We start from the raw sequence: 18,895 nt of genomic DNA on the forward strand, positions 1-18,895 counted from the left end.
CTGGTTAACCCGTCTCCGCCCATGCTCAGGACCCCACCCAATGTCCCCAAGCGCTGCTCTCACTCTGGGAGCTGCCCCAGGTACGGGTAGGACAGACGCGCTCCCTCGAAGCCAGAAGCTCCCCCGGCTGAGGTGCCCAGGCCGCGCCTCCAGCACGGAAAGAGTGTGTGCCCCTGGGGTCTGCACCAGACGCAGCTCAACCCGCGCTCCCTCACTCCCCCGGGCGGAGCCCGCCCTCGGGCCGGCCAGCTCTCGGGGCCGAGCGGAGCTCCGGGCGGCGCTCCTCCTGCTCATTCCCGCGCGGCTCGGCGTCCGGGACGAAAGCCGCGGGAGGGCAGGTCAGCGAGCGCCGGGCCGCGGGAGGCAGTTTTGGGCAGATAAAAAGCCTCTGCCGCTGTTGGTCCTCTGGCTCAGGCCGAGGGCTGGGCTCCTCTGTAGAGCGGATGCTGAGAGACCTCCTTCCTACACCTCGGGGTCTCTTTGGGCCTCGTGCTATTTATTTGTGCCAACATCCTTTTAAATTGGTTTTTTTCTATTCCTCTTTAGATTCTTTTTCCTTTTAAAATTACTGGCATGGATGCTTTTTCTCCCCTCCAGATTATATAAACATTAAACACACACACACACACACACACACACACACACACACACACACACACACGTTTTCAGTAGCGATTACTGTGTTGACACCACTTCCACTCTGTCTCCCCAGATCAGCGCTTCTGACGAGCCCATTTGCACGGGGACTCGGCCCTCTCTTTTCCTGGCGAAGCTTTTGAACCTGTCGCCAAGCCAGTACCTCAGAGAGAAGGATATACAGAGGGACGAGAAGGATGCATGGCGCCTACCCCCAGTTAGATGCTCTTCAGATAATCTGCAACCAAGTTCGCTGATAAAATATTTAGTAAAGACCTGGTAAACATCACTGCAAATACATTAAGGCATTTTAGCCCGACAGCTTATGATTATTTCAAAACTTAAAAAGGAGATCATAGATTGTCACTGTTTCTGTGCTCAAACAAGAAACCGAACCTTCCTGAGGTGGGTGGATTGGTGGGTGAGTTGCTGCTTTTCGCCCCCTCTTCTCCCCCCCTTCTGCTTGTCGCTGTGGCTCTCAGCAGCAGGGATTTATTTATTTATGTTTGCAGTTTAAAAGGTGGGGGTGGGGGCGCCGAGGACACGTAGGACCTGCTCACAAAGCATCAGCTCAGGTGTTGTGTGCTTTTGTATTAGCTGGAAAAGACAGACTCTGGAACTTTTACAGGGCGAGAAGAGGCCACCGGCTCGCGCTTTGTATACTTTGCACTTGAAATCGTTACATTCAACTGAATATTTGGCTCATTCAGATCCGAAAAGTCTCCTAGCATCGTCGAATTCCCTCCTCCGCCCCTCCGCTCTAAATGGGGGAAGGGGGGGAAGGTAGGAAATGTTTAGTAAATTGCACATCTTTGAATCTTCCTAAAGCAGTGGTCACAAAGCTTAAAGGTGACACAACAGTGCTCACGTAAACCAACACACATTCCCCACCCCCCAAGCCAACAATAAAATCATCCCCTTCAATTTGCCATGATCGTCGCTACCAGGAGCCAGGTGATTATCCTAATTAATGTCTATCTAATTAAATTACTGTCAGCAGTTAACCAATGGCAGGAGCCGTTTCATCGGCAGCACAAGCAGCAAGATCAAAAGTGAGCCTTTTCTGATTGCTGCATAGTGTCAATTGGCCAATCTCTTCTCCCAGGGAAAAAAAAAGTAAATCAAACCTTTGAGAAGCATTTGCTGGTTGAAGTGCTTTCTGTCTAGTGAGGGGGTCTGTGGATTTCTAGTTTATGATAAATAGGACTTTAAAAACCAGGGACGGGAGGGCGAGTGTTCAGGTTCTAGAGCTATGCAGCTGGAGCACTGCCTTTCTCCTTCTATCATGCTCTCCAAGAAATTTCTCAATGTGAGCAGCAGCTACCCACATTCAGGCGGATCCGAGCTTGTCTTGCACGATCATCCCATTATCTCGACCACTGACAACCTGGAGAGAAGTTCACCTTTGAAAAAAATTACCAGGGGGATGACGAATCAGTCAGATACAGACAATTTTCCTGACTCCAAGGACTCACCAGGGGACGTCCAGAGAAGTAAACTCTCTCCTGTCTTGGACGGGGTCTCTGAGCTTCGTCACAGTTTCGATGGCTCTGCTGCAGATCGCTACCTCCTCTCTCAGTCCAGCCAGCCACAGTCTGCGGCCACTGCTCCCAGTGCCATGTTCCCGTACCCCGGCCAGCACGGACCGGCGCACCCCGCCTTCTCCATCGGCAGCCCCAGCCGCTACATGGCCCACCACCCGGTCATCACCAACGGAGCCTACAACAGCCTCCTGTCCAACTCCTCGCCGCAGGGATACCCCACGGCCGGCTACCCCTACCCACAGCAGTACGGCCACTCCTACCAAGGAGCTCCGTTCTATCAGTTCTCCTCCACCCAGCCGGGGCTGGTGCCCGGCAAAGCACAGGTGTACCTGTGCAACAGGCCTCTTTGGCTGAAATTTCACCGGCACCAAACGGAGATGATCATCACCAAACAGGGAAGGTAATACTACATTTTTGGCTGCCGCTGCTCCAGGCGCAGCCGGGGACAAGTGCACCTAGGTTGTGACTGCCGCGGCAGCGACGATTTGGGGTCGGTAGCGGAGTGGAAGGCGCCCTAGAGTTGGCTGGTTTTGGAAAGGGGGAAAGTGGAAGGGATAACCGCCACGGGGATGTTGGTGGGGGGCACCCCGTTCTAGGTACGTGGTTGGAGAGCCAGTCAGTGGCCAGAGGAAGGCAAGAAAAAGGAAGAGCCCCGGCCAGCGGCTGGGCGATGGGAGGGACGCATCAACACTGGCATGCACGGACAGGTGGAGACGCAGGTCGCCAACCTCTCTCTCCACCTGGGCAGTGATACCTGCCGCCTTCCCACTCCAGCTCACCCGCCGCTCTCCCTGATTTGGGTTGCACTTCTTTTCTTCTCCCACCACCCTTTTTCTAACCCATCAAATATTCGTCCCTATTTGCTGCAAGAACAAGTTTTGCTTTGCTATCTGGCGCCCCGCTTCTTGCATTTAATCTTTAACATTTATGTTTCTTTTTTCCTTGTTTTCTCCCCCCACCCCTTAATTTAAATAGGCGCATGTTTCCTTTTTTAAGTTTTAACATTTCTGGTCTCGATCCCACGGCTCATTACAATATTTTTGTGGATGTGATTTTGGCGGATCCCAATCACTGGAGGTTTCAAGGAGGCAAATGGGTTCCTTGCGGCAAAGCGGACACCAATGTGCAAGGCAAGTCCTTCCAATTAACACATTTTCTTGACACTTATTTAGGTGAGAATGATTAATTAAAGCCTTTGTGGACTGGCTCGAGCGACTTTTAAAACGATCGGCCAATGACTTCTAAAAGGAAACGAGGGGGACAGGGGGACAGACTGAGCTGCGAGAAGGGGGAGGATTATGCAAAAGCTATTTTAATCACCCCCAGTTAATAGGAAGAAAGAACGGCCTAAAAAAGCCCCAGCTAATGGGCTTCACGGTGGAGTAAGGTGTGTGTGTGTGTGTGTGTGTGTGTGTGTGTCCTACGTGGTGAGGAGCTGGGACTGGGCAGTGCCGGGGGCATATGTAAACAACGTATTTCTTTCTCTAGGAAATCGGGTCTATATGCATCCGGATTCCCCCAACACTGGGGCTCACTGGATGCGCCAAGAAATCTCTTTTGGAAAATTAAAACTTACGAACAACAAAGGAGCTTCAAATAACAATGGGCAGGTCAGTGGCTCAAGCGCTCGTGTTCTCTCTCACCCCTTCCTCCCTGACATCCAGTTCGTCAGTGCAAAGCAGCATATGGAACTGGATACACGTTTCTTTGCTTCATTAAAAAGACTTAAAAATTGGATTTCCACCCTCCAAATTTATGTTAAATTTATGAAGTTGTTCTCATTGACAACACCCCCGTCGGCCCAATTTTGGAGTGCCTGACCTTCCCAAGTACTAATACTGATTGATTTTGAGAAGAAACCCCACAAGATCTGCAGGTTGTGGAAATCTTTGTTCCTCCTTACAGGAGGACTAGGAGAAGGGCCCTGAGGATCGGGCGGTCGGCTTCCCCCTTTTCTCCGGTGCCCCGGCTTATCTTCGCTCCCAGAGGTGCGAAGGCCGGTCTGCCCCAGCCAGTCAGCCGCCAGCCAGGCGAGTCCCGCGGTCAGTGAGCCTGGGAGGCTGGCTGCAGGCTGCCTCCGCCAGTCCGGGCGCGCAGCGGGGCGCACACAGCCACGCGCACAGCGATCGCGTTAACACGCCACCCGGCGCTCCCCTTTCTTTCCGCCGGACAGATGGTGGTTTTACAGTCCTTGCACAAGTACCAGCCCCGCCTGCATGTGGTGGAAGTGAACGAGGACGGCACGGAGGACACCAGCCAGCCCGGCCGCGTGCAGACATTCACTTTCCCTGAGACTCAGTTCATCGCCGTCACCGCCTACCAGAACACGGATGTAAGGAGACCTAGGGGCTGGGCGCGAGGCGGGCGGCACAGACATCTCTCTCCTACCCTCTCACATCCTCCCGCCATGCAGGTCTAGGGTACTAGCAGCGCTAACATCAGCAACAGCTGGCTCCGCTGTGCGTTTTAAGGCCTAGGGCTAGGGGCCTGCCCACGGCACCTTTCCTAAACACCAAGCCGGTGGGAAAATGCTTTCTATTTGTTTTCGTCGCGGGTTACCCGGGCCACCTTTGAGGTGGCCAGGATTTCTAAAGACTCTTCTTTTGGGAGTTTTAATTTGGGATTCGAACTAGAACAGATTAAAATCTACTTTTTTTTTTTTTTTTAAAGTCTCTCTTTCCTTTAGAAAACAAGCAGATTTCCCCGTGCATTTTATTCTTGGCAAGCTTTGGCATCTAAAAAAAATTTCTCTCTCTCTCTTTTTTTTTCCATCTCAGAACTGATGGCTGAAATGAACAAACATCACTGTTCTGGGAGATCAAAAGAACATACACATTCATATATGTGAAAACTACAATAAATCAAATTACTAAGGGCTATGGATTGAGCTTTCTAGCACTTGAACCTCTTCTGATTTTGCAAGTTTGCAAAAACTGATTTTAGTGGCTGATTTGACTACTAGGAGTGATAGGGGTTTTTGCTTTTGTCTTTTTTTTTTTTTTTTTTTTTTTTACTTAAATGATAATATCAGAAATTAAAACATGTTTTTAAATCCAACCTGATTTTAAGATGCAACTTGTGGTTTCTCAGGTTGTGAGTCAGAAACGACAAATGTTTTAAAATATAAAATACTTAAAATAGTCAACATTTAGTGATGAATTCAAGTTCTCCTTAAAGATTTTTGTCTGAATAAGTACACTGTGTGTAACAAGCATTTTTAAAATGTGATTTTGAATCAATTTAGAAAAAACAGGAGAGCTAACTGAAAGCAGTCCTTTAGTTATAGGTATCGTTTATTTAAACATGTTCCTCATAACTTTCATGATACTTCCTTTCCACTCAATCCCTCAAATTTTTCAGTTAGGAAAACCTTGCTATTTAATAAATTGTAGGCCTTAAGCCCCTGTAAAAGTGGCAGATGATATATTCTCAAACACCCAGTCTTCATGTAAAAAAGGTGAGATAACATTCATTTTTTTCTTTGCCAGATTACACAACTGAAAATAGATCACAACCCCTTTGCAAAAGGATTTCGGGATAATTATGACACGTAAGTAATTTTGTATCTTCCTTTTCAAATAGTTGTGGAATTGGGCTTTAGGTCAAAGGTGGATTATTATGTACAAGGATTTTGAAAGCTGGAATGTGTGAAGACAAGGTTGTTTTAGAGGTTTTCCCTTTCTTCTCCTCCTTCTTCTTCTTTTTTTTTTTTGGTCGTCGTTGTTGTTGTTGGCTCCCCTTCTCTCTGGTGACCTTGTGGCTTGGTACTTGTGTGGTTTTTGGTCAGAGGTTTCCTCCACCTAATTTTAGCTTTCCTGTGGATTACAAAGTTGTTGGCGGGCCTCTGGGGCTGGCTGGCTGGCTGGGGAGGCTGCCCTGGTTCCCGGATGCGAGTACTGTATGTGGCGCTGCAGATGCTCAGCTCAGATTGTCTATGTCTGAAACGGGCAATTCTGCCTAAAAGTGCATGTGGCTCCTCTGGCAGTTGTTACCAGTCTCCTTAGCATATGTGACTTTTATTTACCTATTTCCAAGTTTTGTGTAATAGCATTTCCTGTGCAAGTTTACCATGGACTGAATACAAATGTGCACCCACCACAGGCGAGTTCGTGAGCAGAACCGCTGTTATGGTCATTTTAGGCTTTTGGAAAGATTCAGACGGTGTTGCTGTGTATTATTTATAAACTTCAAAAGAAAAATATTTTCCTCTTTCTTTTGTATCTAGGTGTGTTTTAATTAAACATGCTGGTGCCCTTTTCTTTAGGCCTCCCTTACCTCCCTCTTTTGTATCAAAAGGCTGTTCTCTGGGGGCAACAGTAGGTGTAAACTGAATGCTTTCTGGGCTTGTTCTGCAATTCTCACTCAGGGTCCATAGTGCCTAAGAGTTCAGATAGTGTTATAAATCTAAATCTGGATTGTGGGGTTCCCCCATGTTTTCTGACCATAAAAGGAAAGGGTACATACATCTTAATTTCATGGCTTACATTGAGCGCCGGAGACAGAGCTAAAAAGTTGAAGCTGCCTTTGACTAGCATAGATTAAGTGTGTGGAGAAAGGGACAAGTGACTGCCTCTATTCCATCTCCAAGCGGATACTAACTATCCCTCCTGATATTTGCTAATAATTTAAAAGAGAGTCATTGATATTACTGCCTATAACCACTATATATATTCTTCAAAAGTACTCCAAAGGAAGCAAGTCTCATCAATATGATTCCCCAGAATAAAAACTTGGCTACTCTATTCCTCACAATCTAAAAAGGTGTGCCCAGCACAGTGGAAAGTGTGTGGCCCAAGAGACTAGAGATGTTGGAGGAGAGTCCTGTAGATTTTGAGATTTTAATTCTGTTGTGAACATCTGTTCAAAAGCATTTTATTTTGCACAAATCAATTCAGCAATCCCAAGTGGGTGGGACCTGGATGGGCATCTAAACTGTATCTTTTGCAGACTGCTTTTTTCTTTTTAAAATATTGTGGTGATAAACAGAGAAGATATTTGCACCTTGCTAGTTATGTTCCCTTCCTGCCTCCCTCTACTTCTTTTATTTGAAACTGGAATTCAATTTCAAGAGGGAAATTTTGTGCACTAAACAGAATGGACCTGAGCAGCCACAGCAAAACTCTCACATGCCCCTCCTCCTCTGGCTGCCTTCTGTTGGAAAAGCCACTCCTCCTTGATGTTAAATCAATTTAAATTTTTCATAAAAACTTCTTTACCTCTACAAAAAAAAACAAAGCAAAACAAAGAAACAAAACAAAAAAAACACCTGATATCTTTAGGGGATAGGGAAGAGTTGACTGGTTTATGACACTCTTCCTTTCCCCTTTTACATTGGTTACTTGGGCATGGCTCAATTTTGGAGAAAGAGGGAGAAGTATAAGGGTTCATGGGGTACTAGGAGCTTGCTTGGCCACTCACCAGGGAATCTCCTCCCTGAAGGATTAAGGTCTGACAAGACTGAGGTTCTCCTTCAAAACAGTCTGTTGACTAAAGATTAAAACATTTATGTGTGAGCTAAATAAAAAGGGAGGCATGTGTGCATGTGTATGAGAAAACACTTCTACCAATCTTCATCCAACCCTTGCTTTCCTCTCAATTCCAATGTGATTTTCTAGGCCCAGGGCCTAAAGTTAATCTTTGATTATTTTATCTAAGGTAATTCCCAACAACACAATCACTGTCGGTGGTTGGGCAAGTTATTTAACGTCCTTTTGCCTCAATTTCCTCATCGGTAAAGTGGGATAATAAAAGTTACCTAGCTCGCAATGCCTGGCATATAGTCAAGCTCCGTAAAGGTTAGCTATTATTAGTGGTCCACTGCACGGAGTAGGCTGGTAAGTGCACAGTAGGTTTGCACCGTAGGTTTGCCCCGAAGTTTCTGCCGTAATGGACTAAAAGCTAGGAAAAGCAGGTCAGAGTAAAGAACACCTTTTCTTTTAATATTTCTGATTGATGACTACTGTTTCTGAGTAGTAATTCTTGTTTGTATTAATAGACGTGGGAGTGAAAGTTTCACACAGGGGAAACAATAGACACTAAGTACCTTGCAGGCTTCCAGCAGCAAACCTCGAGTTCCAGAACACGGGTGAAGATCAGTCTTTGATGATTTCTGCGTGTGCGGCTTTTCCCTAGGGGTTTCTGAAACAATCTAGAAAAAGGAGAGAAATGACCTGAACAATCAAACGGACATAGGTCCTAAAAGGGTGGAGGAGTGAGTACCTTGTTTAGAAATTTCACCCAGAAACTCTGACCGCAGAGGAAAGGCCCAATGGGCAAAGAGCATCTTAGTCCCTAGGTAAATCTGCCTTAATGTGCACACAAATGTTGGAGAAGTGGGATGAAAGCCCTTGCTTGTGCCCCTCTCTCAGTACCCCAGTATACTTGACGAGAGCAAGAGAAGAGGGAAGTCGTTCCCTTGATGGTCTGCATCTTGCTCAGGTCCCTGCATAGACAGATTGGCTCCTTCATAATACCATGATTTATTTTGGGAATGATAGAGGTCTGTGGCCTCTTGTATTCTCCAGGAAATTCTGGACTGCAAGTTTGTAGATGGAGGGTGTGGGGGTGGGCGAAAAGTGGAGGTGGCCTTCCCTTCTGCCCCCACCCCCACCCCAAGGGACCTCCGCGCCACCCCTCGGCTCTCTCTCTCTCTCTCTCCCTACCCCGCAGGATCTACACCGGCTGTGACATGGACCGCCTGACCCCCTCGCCCAACGACTCGCCGCGCTCGCAGATCGTGCCCGGGGCCCGCTACGCCATGGCCGGCTCTTTCCTGCAGGACCAGTTCGTGAGCAACTACGCCAAGGCCCGCTTCCACCCGGGCGCGGGCGCGGGTCCCGGGCCGGGTACGGACCGCAGCGTGCCACACACCAACGGGCTGCTGTCGCCGCAGCAGGCCGAGGACCCGGGCGCGCCCTCGCCGCAGCGCTGGTTTGTGACGCCGGCCAACAACCGGCTGGACTTCGCGGCCTCGGCCTACGACACGGCCACGGACTTCGCGGGCAACGCGGCCACGCTGCTCTCCTACGCGGCGGCGGGCGTGAAGGCGCTGCCGCTGCAGGCTGCAGGCTGCACTGGCCGCCCGCTTGGCTACTACGCCGACCCGTCGGGCTGGGGCGCCCGCAGCCCCCCGCAGTACTGCGGCACCAAGTCGGGCTCCGTGCTGCCCTGCTGGCCCAACAGCGCCGCGGCCGCCGCGCGCATGGCCGGCGCCAACCCCTACCTGGGCGAGGAGGCCGAGGGCCTGGCCGCCGAGCGCTCGCCGCTGCCGCCCGGCGCCGCCGAGGACGCCAAGCCCAAGGACCTGTCCGATTCCAGCTGGATCGAGACGCCCTCCTCGATCAAGTCCATCGACTCGAGCGACTCGGGGATTTACGAGCAGGCCAAGCGGAGGCGGATCTCGCCAGCCGACACGCCCGTGTCCGAGAGCTCGTCCCCGCTCAAGAGCGAGGTGCTGGCCCAGCGGGACTGCGAGAAGAACTGCGCCAAGGACATTAGCGGCTACTATGGCTTCTACTCGCACAGCTAGGCCGTCCCTGCCCGCCCCGGCCCCGCCGCGGCCCGGACCCCCAGCCAGCCCCTCACAGCTCTTCCCCAGCTCCGCCACCCCATACTCCTCCTTGCGCACCCCCTCATTTTATTTGACCCTCGATGGCCGTCTGCAGCGAATAAGTGCAGGTCTCCGAGCGTGATTTTAACCTTTTTTTGCACAGCAGTCTCTGCAATTAGCGCACCGACCTTCAACTTTGCTGTAAACCTTTTGGTTTTCCTACTTACTCTCCTTCTGTGGAGTTATCCTCCTACAATCCTCTTCCCCCTCGTCTTTCTCTTACCTCCTACTTCTCTTTCTTGTAATGAAACTCTTCACCTTTAGGAGACCTGGGCAGTCCTGTCAGGCAGCAGCGATTCCGACCCGCCAAGTCTCGGCCTCCACATTAACCATAGGATGTTGACTCTAGAACCTGGACCCACCCAGCGCGTCCTTTCTTATCCCCGAGTGGATGGATGGATGGATGGATGGTAGGGATGTTAATAATTTTAGTGGAACAAAGCCTGTGAAATGATTGTACATAGTGTTAATTTATTGTAACGAATGGCTAGTTTTTATTCTCGTCAAGGCACAAAACCAGTTCATGCTTAACCTTTATTTCCTTTTCTTTCTTTGCTTTTCTTTCTCTCCTCTCTCATACTTTCTCTTCTCTCTCTCTTTTAATTTTCTTGTGAGATAATATTCTGAGAGGCTCTAGAAACATGAAATACTCAACAGTGATGGGTTTCCCACTTCTCCTCAATCCGTTGCATGAAATAATTACTATGTGCCCTAATGCACACAAATAGCTAAGGAGAATCCACCCAAACACCTTTAAAGGATAGGTGTCTGTTCATAGGCAAGTCGATTAAGTGGCATGATGCCTGCAAAGCAAAGTCAACTGGAGTTGTATGTTCCCCCCCTTCCTTCTAAATAGAATAGCTCGACATCAGCAATATTATTTTGCCTTATTTGTTTTTCCCCAAAGTGCCAAATCCATTACTGGTCTGTGCAGGTGCCAAATATGCTGACAAACTGTTTCTGAATATCTTTCAGTACCCCCTCCACCTTTATATGCTGTAAATCTTTGTAATGAATACTCTATTAATGATATAGATGACTGAATTGTTGGTAACTATAGTGTAGTCTAGTGAAGATGAATTGTGTGAGTTGTATATTTTACTGCATTTTAGTTTTGAAAATGACTTCCCCACCACCTAGAAACAGCTGAAATTTGACTTCCTTGGGAGAACACTAGCATTAATGCAAGTAAGACTGATCTTCCCCTAAGTCTTGTTATATTTGATAAGGAGCATTAATCCCCCTGGAAATAGATTAGTAGGATTTCTAATGTTGTGTAGCAAACCTATACTTTTTTGTATTTAAAAATTAATGTGAAATATGCATCATACACAATATTCAATCTAGATTCCAGTCCATGGGGGGATTTTTTCCTAATAGGAATTCAGGGTCTAAACGTGTGTATATTTTGGCTCTTCTGTAAATCTAATGTTGTGATTTTTATATTTGTTTCGTTTTGTCTGTGAACTGAATAATTTATACAAGAACACACTCCATTGAGAAACGTTTTGTTTTTTGCTCGTTTGTATCGTCTGTGTATAACAAGTAAAATAAACCTGGTAAAAACACTAACTATGGTGTTTGAAAGCAGTTTACAGTTTGAAAATAATTTAATTATTATAGGTGATGATATTTAAGGGTTAAGGAAGACTAGCCCGTCCCCACTCCAATATGGGCAGCCTGTGTAATGGAAGCCACCTCCCATTCCCCCCTTAAATTTGTTTTATAGTACTTCCAGGAACTACTTTTTTCTTCTTATTTATAATTATTTGGCTACCTATGAGCCAAATTTCACTTTTCTGTGCTCATTTTCTTTTTTCAGGAAAACATATGCACTTTTCTCATCATATTTATCTGATTCTCTCTGAAGTTGGAAGTAATGCGAACAGGAAAAGGAGGTTCTTTAAATAAGGAGTTAAGAATTTCTTTAAATTTCACAGAGTAAGGCGGGAGGCGTTGGCTGAAAGTAGGGTGTAATTTAAATGCATGTCAGAATAGGATGTTGACCGCAGATTTAGTAAATTCTGGTTGTACATACGAGGCCTTGGAGGTGAGTGGCGAATCTGTAAACGCAGACACAGAAGAGCCTACGTTTCTCGAGTGGATGGTTTCCGAAGATTGGGCAGGGGTAGGGTGGCGAAAGACCCGTAGAACAAACTCGCGAAAGGGCCGTTTTTTAACCACTGAGCTTAGAACTGCTTCTGGGAGGTATCTGGGGTGGGGGTAGGGGCACTGCTCTGTCCCTTCTGTAGTGGAATCTTATGCCAGTCCTATCCAGGCCAGATCCACACCTGGGGAACAAATGCAGAAATGCAAAATTCCAACCTGGAGGGCGCTGCGTCTTAGTGGAGCCCGCAGAACTGTTTACCTCGTGGAGAAGAGACTTTTGTACTTTTGTCTCCAAAGAAAGGTGATCCAGGCAAGAGGCGGAAAATGGTTAGATATTCTTGCTTAGTCTGGGCCAGCCTCAGGTTACAGGACTAAATTTACCTTTACCTAGACATTGTCCTGTGTCCTCTCTGCAGTTTGACGGATGTAAAGAGGCCTCAAATTTCTAATTAAAATGAAAATTCGTGGGAGGATAAAACTAACTTGCCTTCCCTGGACAATTCCACCACTAGACGGCGTTCCGTGGAGTTTTGTCTGCCACATAGAAAAGCAAGGACTGAATTTCCTTTGTGTTTCTTTTCCCTCCTCACATCTAAGAACTAAGTAAGAGGACAAAAGTACAAGACACGGTGCATGTGTGGCGACTGAAGTGGAGCAGTGCATTTGTGTCATCACCCACTCGACCCCGGCTGCGCTCCTCGGACCCCGCCGCCCACTCCTGCCGAGGAGGAGGAGCACGTGCGGTCGGTGGGGCGCAGGGCCGGGGAGCCAGGGGGGTGCCGGGGCTCTAGGCCGCGGGGCCGCGGGGGCCGCCCTCTCCTCTCCGCCCAGGCCGGGTGGCGGGAGCGCTGGAGCGCGGGAGCCCAGGAGCCCGGAAACCCGGCGCTGCCCGGCCCTGCCCGCCGCCCTCTGGACAATCACCGTGAGCAAAAGAGCCGGTGTCATGTGCGTAAACGAAGCTCTTAGGAGCCGAGGATAGATTTCACAGGAACGTAGTGCCTTGTTCTGAAAGACGCGCTTTGGTTGATATTAGGAAGTATTTTTAAAAAATTGGGGAGGTCGTTTCCCTTGCAGCTCTGCCACCATCTGCTGTGTGGACTGAGTCAGCGTGAGGTAAATTTGCAGCTTCGCGCTCCTCTCGGAGGCATTGTGATTTCTTGTCCCTTTAAAACATGATCATTTCTCCTCGCTTCCAAAAAGTCTTGGGTGTCTGGTGAAATGACACTGTCCGTGCGTCTGAGAGGCTGCTGCTGTTCCAAGGAAATCAAAGTCTAGATTTGGGAGACCCTTTGGGAATCAAAGTTCGCGTCCCCTGTTAGAGTTGCCTTTTCTCTCCTGAGACAGCCTGAGAGGAACGACGATTCCTTTCCGTAAACCCAGATTTCCCCAGTTTTTAACAGTGTATTTTCAAAAAGAGGTAGAAAGACGACGAGCGTGCGGCTAGCACTGTATTCTGGCTCGTGCCTTCCCGCCACTCGCAATCCGCGCCATCTTAACTAATTTTCAATGTCCCTCGGGGCTGAGCGTGCCGGCGGCGAGTGCTGCTCGGGCCAGGAGATGCTGCGGCCTGGGTTCTCAACCTTCTGGTTGGACGCCGCCCGTCGGGGTAGACAGAGGCGGGAACAAGGCGCGCTGCGGCGGTGGGAGGCAGGCTGGTCTTGCCCCCGCAGGCGAGGTTGCAGCTTGGCCCTGGTGCACCCGAGCCCAGAGCGGCGGGGACGGGCGTCCGGGGAGCTCGCCCGGGTGCGGGGTGGCTCCTGAGGCCTGGGCCGGGGCTTTCCTGCTTTGCCGTCGGGCGGGCAGCGGCGCCCGGGGCTGTCCCAGTCAGGGATCCAGGTCAGAGGTCCAGGCCGAGAAGCAGGCTGTGGGGCGAGACTGGAAGTCCAGGCCTAACTCAGGCCGCGGGTCTCAGCCCGGGTCCAGGCAGTTCTCTGAGTAGCCCCGACCGCAGCATCGGTTGAGAAGGGCCGCGGCCTGGGCCCTGGCCTAAGCGCGCAGCCTCTCTCCGCTGCTCTTTCAGAGCCAGGCCTGGCAGCCGCATAGGATTGAGGGCGTGGACTTCTGTTTCGGACTACCAGAAACTTACTTAACAGTTTGTTTCAAAAATCAGGTTGTTTCCATCTTTTTAGGACCGACTTACATCACTGGAGCTTTTAAATTGTAGCAATTTAGGGTCTATAGATAACTTTCTGAACCTCTTATCTCCTGCAGTTAACATTTTCATATAAATATCACTGCTACAACTCTTTGTGACCCATCTTTTTTGGGGGTGATATTGAGTATTTATATTTTTAGCACTGAAGCTTTAAAGGATGCTCTGCTTTCTGCTTAAGCTGCAGGTTTGGAACAAAAGCTTCGTTGAACAGAGACCGTTTCTATTCCCAGAGTTTAAAATGCTTCATAGGTATTTGGACAACATATGTGTTCATGAGTGATTTTTATAAGATATTCAGCCTGTCCTATCTGGTGCAGCACCTTTTGTGTGTGTTTTTGAGTTACTTTGTCATATAGGCATTTTGGCCATGAGACGAGGGAAAAAACGTAGAACCCATGCTCTTGTATGAAAACAAACCTATGTAGACTCCCGGGAAAGAAACAGCAACAATTATTATTTTTAGACAAATGTACTTATGAAGTAGTCAGCAACTTTAAAGGTAGTGATCAATTTTAAACATATTTAATTGACCCTGGTATGTTGGTGATTGCTTGGCTAATTTTGATGTTTAAAAGAGTAATATTTTAGCCTAATATCAGTAAAATCAGTTTTTAAAAAAGTAACATACTTTTTAAGGAAGTTGAATGTATGTGATTTATTGAAGTTATAGTCTGAGTGCAACGAGATTTACTTTTGGACAGTCGGGTTTTCTTTTACCAGAACAAAATAAGAGTCTCCCAGAGAAGACTAGGCAAAATTTTAGGCATTGCGTTATATTTGGTTTAATTCAGTTGCTCTGAGATTTGTGTGTTTTCCTGGTTCCCGTCCTCAGTTTGTATGTTAGGTTGCCACACACATTAAAAAATATATTCACTTGAAAGAAAACTCCATTGCTTTCACAATAAAGTAAACTTGATGGTGTACAAGTCACTGGTCTCATCTGAGCTGATTATATCTTCCTTGCGTGTATTTTACACCCACAGTATGGTTTGCAGTGGTGTTCAAGGCATGGCGTGAAAAATTTGATTTGAATAGTTCTATTAAAGCAATGAAAAAAAACACATGGCTTAATAGACCTTCTAGTGATAGCTCCCCCTCTTACTATGCTAACTCTGAAATAAATATGTAATCTAGTATTAGGAACATGGCATTTAGAAGACCCTTGCTGGTAATATTTAATTTAATAAACATACTAACTGTGACATTATTAATGCAATGAGGCTTGTACTATAAGCTGATTCTTACAGGTTGTTTGACCTATTACTTATCACTAGATTCCTTATAAACATATCCTGCAATTTAGAACTTGAATTGTGTATTAAAATTATTTTGAATTCAAATCCTTAAAAATATCAGCATGACAGGGCACTCATTTTATATACAAAGTATTTATACTTGGGTACCCTGGCATGCCTTTTATGAGAAGGAAGAGGGAATTTAGGAGGGGAGGGTGTCTCTAGGGATATGTGTCTGGTTGTTTTAGTCAATATAGTTATTTTGTTCCAACACTAGCAGAAAAAAGAAAGAATATAAGTTTAAATTTTGGAGCAAGTGTTGACTCTATATTTTGATGGTTACTAAGTTTTAAGAAATGGCAAATTAATTAAACTTTTTGGTTGACAAAGAAAGCAAATCGTGCTTATATTAGGTTAAGTGCTTATATTAGGTTTCTTTAGCTTTAGATTTCATACATGTCTTCATGTTAGCAAAAGGGTACTGTGTGGGAAAAAGCCTTTACATTACAGTCTTATTTCAGGTGTCTAAAAAAAGAAAAAAGCCAACAATGTTGTTCTCAAACCACAGGGTCTTCCTAGCTCACATTTAAACTTTCAAGATGTATTTGTCATTTATTTTGCCATTCCTAGTATGAGAGGGAAGGCATTTTTCAATCTTAGGAAAATTCAGAAGCAATTTTTTGGTTCTCAGTTAATTCAGTTTCATCTTAAAAGTTCAAATTTAGCAAAGCACATGTTCCCTTGTTCATGCCAAGTGTGATAAAAACTAGTCGAAAAATAAAACCATTGCAAACAAGTAGAGCACTGCATTTCACTGCACACTATACAGGCCACATCATTTCTAGGACTGATGTCACTGCCTGCTGGGTTGCCATTTGTGGGCACACATAAGTCTGCCTTTGAAGGCTAATGGAAAGCATTAGTACTTCAGATAAATATGTGTGTTTGAATCATGCATGCATGTCCTCTTTGAGTTGTGATATGCACACCCGTGAACGTTCAAACATTTGCCATCTTTTATCAACAAAAGGTTATTCTTTGTAGAACTCCAGGATGTTGTTATTTTCTCCCTGTGCACTAGGAGATAATACTTTCTTTGTATTTAAAATATGAATTTGCAAAATCACTTTTACCCCTTTGTAATGTAGTCAATTTATAGGCTATTTTGTGGAGTTACAACTGCTTAAATTAGTTTAATCTTTGTATTGACAATATTAAGCTGTCACATATGTTTTTTTAGTTCAACATCCTTGACCTTAATGAATAAAATACACATGCATGTTATGCAGATTCAGGTTAGGCCATAACAATCAATACGGACATTTTACGAGAACTTTTCGGTTGTCATATAGTTTTCTATTATTTTGAATGGCTTGCTCAATTGAGAATTTACTGAAGGCCAAAGTATTGCTCCTAATTAAATATGTTTCAAAAGGTGGCTAGTACTTTTATAACCAAATGTGTTTTTGAATTGCAAAATTATAATTTCAGAGATAATTTTTACCAAATAATAGCAACGTTTACTACTTAGCACCTTTCTTTGAGAAAATAGAAACTATAATGAGGACTTATCCTTTCACAGTTTACTTACCATTTAACGCTATATATTTTGTTCAAATAAAATCTTTTTTTTTCTACCTCTGCCTTAATTTGCTATTTGTTAAAATGACTGTGTTCTTAATAATTCTTAGAGTTCACTCACCTTTGGGATTCACTCTTTTAATTTATGCTTTCATTCTGCTTTGTTCCTGTGGAGAAAGGCAAAGAAACATACTGACTTCCTTCTCAACAAATTTGTTCTTTCCTCCTCCAACTCTGCTCTCTCTGACACTCATTTTGCCCTTGTTGACTCTCTTGCCAACAACTTTTTTTTGTAACCTACTCTTTTTTTTTCTCGCGCTACCACCCTGAACTTGAATCTTTATAAAATCTATGCTTGATTCATCAGTGTGTTTATTTCAGGTCAGAACTTTTCTATTTCCCCAAAAGCAATTGGGGGAAAAAAGCAATGTTTTTGGGACAAACATTGGGTAGAATATGTTTTCCTGTTTCACCTCCTCACATTATTATACTTTTTTCCTATGAACTTCTATATTACTTCATCTCTTGATAGTCACTTCTCCATTATCTTGTTTCTTTTTTGTATTTGTGAAATGACAACTTGATATTTTTGTCTCTTATTGGTATTTCTGTTCTCTTCTTTACACATAATATTCTTAGCTAGGTGAGGCACTGCATTTATCCCTGCTCGCTTTTGTTGTACTTAGGACCCATATTTCAATACTTTCTTTGATCCTTTTCAGTTCAGCTTTCTCATTTGCACGGACATTACAATCTTTCTTACTAAGTTCACCAGTGTCCTCTTAACGAAATGTAATGGCCTTATTACAAGCTAATCTTTATTCTCTTAGCTATTTAAAATCATAATTAGCCCTTTGGGTGACTGAGAATCACAGATTCTGCAACTCCTTCACTTTTCCCTTCCTTCTTCCAGCTTTTCTTTCATGGTTCTCACTTTTTGCTCGCTCATTCATTCATTCATTTATTTTACAGGTTTCCATAGCGTTTGCTTTTCACAGGGTATGTCCTCATATGGCTCTCCTAAGAAAACTTGCCAGACATGTGACATGTGATATGGAAGAATAAGGTGGAGGAAAGAAGATCTGCTAATGTTTTTCTTAATAGTCTTTTCAACCCATTTTCTAACAGCCTTCCGCTACTCCATGGTTTCTTATTTCTTGTAGCCTAATACATTTTAATTGACATTCTGGATTGTCCTTCCTTGAACCATCTGATACCAATTCACTTTCTCTGTACTCTTCACCTAAGTTTATCATGATCAAGATTAAAAGGAATTTTTTAAAAAGCTAAGTTTTCTTAGTTAATATTAATTTAACCCCTTGAGAAGATTGCAATATGAAGTGTACATGCCACTATTAAATAGGAAGGGTTTCTACAATTATCTGCACTATATATTATTAAGTAAATACATCACTATCAGCCCTTTCTCAACATAGCCACAAAAAAATAAGGTACAAAACCTAAGAGATTCAGGCCTTGCAGATCATGAGAAACAGTTTTACTTGCATTACCACTTCTTTAGGAAACTGTTCCTGAGTTTAAACTTTAAAGTAACACACATTTTATTTTAAATTCTTTTTGCTTTAGGGTTATATTTCAAAATATAAATTGTGTGTATGAGTGTGTCTGGTGTGTATCTATAGCAGCCTGATGAGTCTGGAGAAAAAGAACATAAAATCAAGAAAAGCAAATAGGGGATTTTTGACACTCCTTGCATTTTGCTGCTCTAGGTGCTGTCATGACTGTGTGCTCTTTGAGGATCTCCTGTTGGAGTCCGAAGTGCTCTTTTAATAATCTCGTATTTGTGTAAATAAGTATCTGCTTCCTAACATTAGTATCAAGAGTCTTTAAATTTATTATTACTTAATTTGCACATAGTACAATTTACATTTGAGTAAGAAGTTGGTAAAAATGCCATGTCAAAAAAGTGTTTATATAACTGAAAATTTGTAATTGGTGTCATGGAAATTTAGTATGTAAGATATCATATTAAATTAGTTTTGAAAATACAGATTTCAAAGAAACT

At 45.1% G+C, this 18,895-nt stretch overlaps 1 protein-coding gene and 1 long non-coding RNA gene across 2 annotated transcripts in view; one reads left to right on the top strand and one right to left on the bottom strand.

The window, feature by feature from the left end:
* The window catches only part of LOC139357129 (uncharacterized), a 23,769-nt gene extending 14,892 nt beyond the window's left edge, over positions 1-8,877 (bottom strand). Inside the window, exons 1-2 of the long non-coding RNA XR_011609810.1 lie at positions 8,843-8,877; positions 8,224-8,328 (exon numbers count right to left, since the gene is read on the bottom strand). This is a non-coding gene — a long non-coding RNA (uncharacterized lncRNA). The remainder of the gene's footprint in view (positions 1-8,223; positions 8,329-8,842) is intronic.
* Positions 1,482-14,997, top strand: LOC105483352 (T-box brain transcription factor 1). Its single transcript, XM_011744194.3, has 6 exons — positions 1,482-2,580; positions 3,156-3,310; positions 3,669-3,790; positions 4,354-4,512; positions 5,669-5,730; positions 8,850-14,997. The coding sequence occupies exons 1-6, from the start codon at positions 1,889-1,891 to the stop codon at positions 9,706-9,708; spliced, it is 2,049 nt and encodes a 682-aa protein (XP_011742496.1). The 5' UTR covers positions 1,482-1,888; the 3' UTR covers positions 9,709-14,997.
* The last annotated feature ends 3,898 nt before the right edge of the window (positions 14,998-18,895 follow it).

The sequence above is a fragment of the Macaca nemestrina genome, chromosome 11, assembly GCF_043159975.1.
Source record: "Macaca nemestrina isolate mMacNem1 chromosome 11, mMacNem.hap1, whole genome shotgun sequence".
Lineage (NCBI taxonomy): Eukaryota > Metazoa > Chordata > Mammalia > Primates > Cercopithecidae > Macaca > Macaca nemestrina.

Excerpts from the sequence above, each read along its gene's own strand:
- LOC105483352 (XM_011744194.3), top strand. The coding sequence starts at position 1,889 with ATGCAGCTGGAGCACTGCCTTTCTCCTTCTATCATGCTCTCCAAGAAA. Across the intron at positions 2,581-3,155 it reads ATCATCACCAAACAGGGAAG|GCGCATGTTTCCTTTTTTAA; the intron begins GTAATACTACAT and ends TAATTTAAATAG. Across the intron at positions 3,791-4,353 it reads CTTCAAATAACAATGGGCAG|ATGGTGGTTTTACAGTCCTT; the intron begins GTCAGTGGCTCA and ends TCCGCCGGACAG.